Below are 5,274 nucleotides of genomic sequence, written 5' to 3'. Positions count from 1 at the left end.
TTTTTTTTTTTTTTTTTTTTTAAAGACAGAGTCCCACTCTGTCACCCAGGCTGGAGTGCAGTGGCACAATCTTAGCTCACTGCAACCTCCAACTCGAGGATTCAAGCGATTCTCTTGCCTCAGCCTCCCAAGCAGCTGGGATTATAGGCACACCACCATGCCAGGCTAAATTTTTGGATTTTTTTAGTACAGACGGGGTTTCGACATGTTGGCCAGGCTGGTCTTGAACTCCCAACCTCAGGTGATCTGCCTGCCTTGGCCTCCCAAAGTGCTGGGATTACAGGCATGAGCCATGGCGTGTGGCCAGCAATACATCTTTCAAAAGCAACATGCACTGCGGCTCAGGAAAGCCTTTTTCGTTTCCAGTTTTTTGTTTTTTCGTGTGTGTGTGTGTGTGTGTGTGTGTGAGAGAGAGAGAGAGAGAGAGAGAGTCTCACTCTGTCACCCAGGCCAAAGTGCAGTGGCACAATCTTGGCTCACTGGAACCTCCACCTCCCAGGTTCAAGTGATTCTCCTGTCTCGGCCTCCTGAGTAGCTGGGACTACAGGCATGCGCTGCCATGCCCTGCTAATTTTTGCATTTTCAGTAGAAACAGTGTTTCACCACGTTGGGCAGACTGATTTCGAACTCCTGACCTCAGGTAATCCACCTGCCTCGGCCTCCCTCTCAAAGTACCGACTTGAGCCACCGCGCCCAGCCTTCAGTTTTGTTTTACAATGCTTAGCAATGTCTATCACCATACAAGCTCATCGTCTACTAAGAAGCTTTTTGTATAATTGAGTCCAAATGGGGTCAGGATGTACCTAGTGAGCACTGATAGAGCCAAGAGTGAGACATTTCCCAGCAAAGTATCCTAGGAATCTGCTTGATGATTTTTTTTCTTCATGGCCTCTTAAGCCCATTACAGCCCTCCCCCTTGCACCCCCACCACCAAGTAGCTCAAGGCAAATTAACCAGGAAAATCATCAAATGTTATTTCTTACAATAGTAATCATGGTTGACCTTAACTATCCTCAACATTATAGCAATTGCTTTTTAATAGTCTAAATAAGTTAGATACTGTTATTATCCCTATTTTGACAGATGAGGAAACAGACACAGCAAGGTTAAGTAGTCTATTCAGCATAATTTGTGGCAAAGCCAAAATTAGAACCCAGAAAGGGTGAATCCAAAGCCCACACACACCCTTAAGTACAGCTCTGTGAGAACACTTAACTGCTGAGAAACATCTCATAAGGAGTTACTAGAGGGTGGTAGAGAACCACTCTGCCGTAAGGGAAAGAAGAGAACAGATAACATGTATCCAGAAAGGTAAACCTTATGCAGTGAGGGTCTGCCCAAAACAAGTGAGTCTGCAACCCTTCGTGTGCTGTTTCCAATGAAAATTGGAGTAGTTAGAAATACTTTAGCAGCTGGTGAGTAGAAAATTAGTTAATTAATTTAAGAAAAAATTGGAGTAGTGAGGACAATTCCCACTCGTGTCCTTTAATGTCGAGTAGAGGATGCATACTCATTAGAAATGTGTCAGATATCTAACATTAAAAAAGAAAAACTTGAAGAAATAGAATAATTTGGGGAATTGGTAGAATTTGGGGTTCTTTGATCTTCCATTAAAGATGAAAAGGGGCAGGGACACAGTAGGAGAAAATGATCCATAGAGTTCCGGATAGAGAAGCAATGGTCTGACTACAGTTGGGCTATATTTGAAAGACTTGAAGCATGGCTGTGAGGCTGTAGCATCATGCACTGATTCTCCTTTCTGCACTTCTAATGATTGTGGTTTTTGATCAGGGTCTTAGCACCAGCTCAGACCATGTGGACCGCAGATGAGATTGCTCAGCTGTGCTATGAGCACTATGGGAGCAGGCTGCCCAAGAAGGGGAAGCCTGAGCCAAACCACGAATGGACGTTATTGGCAGCCGTGGTGAAGATACAATCTCCAGCTGACGAGGCCAGCGACACCCATGATAAGCCGGTGCAAGGTGAGACATTTTCTCCTTGGAACGCTCCTCACTGTCGGAGATGGTAAAGTTACACATTGCTGTACTGTGCAGCGACAGTTGTGAGTAGGGTGTGAACTACGTACAGTGTTAGGTGTGTGTGCTTGTCCTCCACTAGGTGGCGCAGTATCTCTGATGGCGGAGACTGCCGTGCTGGAGTGGGCCCCTGGGAATCAATCCCCTGGAGGAGTGTGCAGACTGATTACACCTTAGCACTGGGGAACATTCCGTTTCTCAGAACTTACACGATTTGTTTTTTCCCCACAGTGACAAAGGAAGTTGTCTCAATGGGAACAGGAACAAAATGCATAGGCCAGTCCAAAATGAGGAAGAGCGGTAAGCGCGGGTGGGAGTAAGATTTAGCTTTGGAAACCAGTGTCCATGTTTTACTCTCCTTGTCAGGGAAGGAGGGGCCATATCAGTTGAGGTGCATGGCATTGTTTCCTACTGACTGTCAGTCCAGTTGGAAAGACAGTGCTCACTTCAGGAATGGAAATCCACCATCAAAGCAGAGGCCTCTCTAGAAGCATGCTTTCTGAATAACTGAAAGCTAGCCAGTATTTTCATGCTCAAACCACAGATTCCTTAGGCTTAGCTATTCCACATTAGGTGTGGAAGGCTTTGAGGCTCTATAGCAGGTAGTGGCTGCTGAAGCCCCAGAAAGCAGTCTTTTTTTTTTTTTTTTTTTTTTTTGAGATAGTGTCTTGTTCTGTCGCCTAGGCTGGAGTGCAGATGGCTCAATCTCAGCTCACCCCAACCTTCCCTTACCAGGTTTAAGCCATTCTCCTGCCTCAGACTCTCAAGTAACTGGGATTACAGGCATCCACCATCATGCCTGGCTAATTTTTGTATTTTTGTAGAGATGGGGTTTCATCATGTTGGCCAGGCTGGTCTTGTACTCCTGACCTCAGGTAATCCCCTCGCCTCAGCCTCCCTAAGTGCTGGGATTACAGGCGTGAGCCACCGGACCCGGCCAGCAGTCTTGAATTACAGGAAGCTTTGGGCCTCACCAAGAATGTGAAAATTCCTTAGAGATCTGGAGTTTTTTTGTTTGTTGGTTGGTTTTTTTTAAGAGACAGGGTCTCACTGGAGTACAGTGGCACTATCATAGCTCCCTGTAGCCTTGAACTCCTGGGCTCAAGTGATCCTCTCGCTTCAGCCTCCTGAGTAGCTAGACTACAGGTATGCACCACTATGCCCAATTCATTTTTTTCATTTTTATTTTATAGAGACAGTCTCACTATGTTGCCCAGGCTGGTCTCAAACTCTTAACCTCAAGCTATCCTCCCGCCTTGGCCTCCCAAAGTGCTGGGATTACAGGCATGAGCCACTGCGTGCCTGGCCAAGATTCGGGATCTTTACCTCTTCTTCTAGCTAGCAGGTTTCTCTTTGAGTTGGCTTCCACCATTCTCCTTGCCTTAACCTCCTGTATATGAGGAAGCTTTTCCAGGACCACTGTGGATTAGAATAGATGGAATTGTATCACCATGAGCACAAGTATGATACCTCTGTACAAAAGATCTGGACCCCTGTTCTCCAAATAACGTTTTTCTATAAATTAGTGATTCTCAACTGGGGGTGATTTGTACCCCAGAGGACATTTGGCAATGTCTGGAGACATTTTTAGTTGTGACAAATCGGGGAGGGGTGCTAGTGGCATCTCATGGGTAGAGGTCAGGAATACTTCTAGTAAATAGTCTACAATGTATGGGTTAGACCCCCCACAGCAAAGAATTTTCTGGCCCAAAATGCCTACAGTGCTGGGTTGAGAAACCCTGCAGTAAATGCATTGTTATTCATGATTTTGGTACCTTCTGGCAAAACTTTCCAGGTGCTACATGACCATCCTGGGCGCTGGTAGGACTGCTGTGTTCTGCTTCTAGGAACCAGAGCCTCTCCAGCTTCCATATGTCTTCACTTGGTGTCCTATCTTTGTCACAGGAGACATCCTCAATGATAGCCATGCTGAGGTCATAGCCAGACGGAGTTTCCAAAGGTAAATCCACATCCCCAGAGAGTATGGTTCAGGGCTGGGATGGGAGCCCCAGAATTTATATTTCTAATAAGCTCCCAAATAGAGATTGTATCAGTCTGTAAACTACACTTTTAGTAGCAGTGTGGTCTAAGCTAGTGGTTCTCTCTTTTTTTCCTTGAGACAGGGTCTTGCTCTGTCACCTAGGCTAGAGTGCAGTTATGTGATCTCAGCTTATTGCAGCCTTGGCTTCCTGGGGCTCAAGCAAGCCTCCCACCTCAGCCTCCTGAGTAGCTGGGGTTACAGGTACACACCACCACACCCAGCTAACTTTTTCTGTTTTTTATTTTAGAGACAGGGTCTCACTGTGCTACCCACACTGGTCTTGAATTCCTGGGCTCAAGGGATCCTCCTGCTTTGGCCTCCTCAATTACAGGTGTGAGCCATGTGCCCTGGACTAGTGGTTCTCAAACTTGTTATGCATCAGAAGAACCTGGAGGGCTTGTTAAAACCTGGATTGCTGAGCCCACTACAGAGATTCTGATTCAGCACATCTAGGGTTGAACCTGAGAAACTGGGTTTCTTCTTTTGTGTTTTTTTTTTTTTTTTAACAAAAAAATAGGGTCTATCTCTGTCACCCAAGCTGAAGTACAGTGGCACAATCATAGCTCACTACAGTCTCAAACTCCTGGGTTCAAGTAGTCCTCCTGCCTCAGTCTCCCAAATACAGATAGGCGGTTACAGATAGGGTTACAGATAGGAGCCACTGAGGCCAGTTCAAATTGGAGGGCTAACAAATTCCGAGGTGATGCTGATGCTGCTGGTGCAGGGACCACACTTTGAGAATCACTGGTCTAGAGCATTCTCATAATTCCCAATCCCTACTAGTCCCATTAGTCTACATTAATCAGTAATGCTGTCTTAGTAATCACCCAACCAGAGGCGTTCTCTTTACCACGGAGATTGTTTGTTCATCCTAATTACATCTTGCAACTCTTAGGTATCTTCTCCATCAACTCCAGTTGGCAGCCACCCTGAAAGAGGATAGTATCTTTGTCCCAGGAACTCAAAAAGGACTGTGGAAACTCAGACCAGACCTCATTTTTGTGTTTTTCTCCAGCCATACACCCTGTAAGTATATTCAAGCCTTTGGTTAATGTGACATGGACTACTTCCTTATGTTTGTGTTATCCATAGATAGGTTTTTCCTAAAAATCACTAACTACTGAAGTAGCCACAAGTAGTGACAGTACCTTTTTATGACAGGCCAGTGTACCCAATCACTTCTTTTTTTTTTTTTTT

General features: G+C 45.5%; 1 protein-coding gene across 6 annotated transcripts in view; it reads left to right on the top strand.

Annotated features, from left to right (window-relative positions):
- ADAT1 (adenosine deaminase tRNA specific 1) overlaps positions 1-5,274 on the top strand; it is a 27,139-nt gene that overhangs the window by 1,843 nt on the left and 20,022 nt on the right. For 5 of the 6 annotated variants that reach the window (XM_032284496.1, XM_032284495.1, XM_032284494.1 and 2 more), the window contains 4 exons: positions 1,792-1,982; positions 2,268-2,336; positions 3,942-3,996; positions 4,973-5,103. In XM_032284496.1, coding sequence (XP_032140387.1) covers positions 1,814-1,982; positions 2,268-2,336; positions 3,942-3,996; positions 4,973-5,103 — 424 coding nt within the window. In that variant the 5' untranslated portion in view covers positions 1,792-1,813. The remainder of the gene's footprint in view (positions 1-1,791; positions 1,983-2,267; positions 2,337-3,941; positions 3,997-4,972; positions 5,104-5,274) is intronic. The other variant, XM_032284497.1, reaches the window with a different exon arrangement.

Source organism: Sapajus apella, unplaced genomic scaffold (assembly GCF_009761245.1).
Source record: "Sapajus apella isolate SASKATOON/1434 unplaced genomic scaffold, GSC_monkey_1.0 scaffold15, whole genome shotgun sequence".
In the NCBI taxonomy this organism is placed as follows: domain Eukaryota; kingdom Metazoa; phylum Chordata; class Mammalia; order Primates; family Cebidae; genus Sapajus; species Sapajus apella.
Note: the sequence above shows the minus strand (reverse complement) of the source record. Positions and strands in the feature narration are given on the sequence as shown.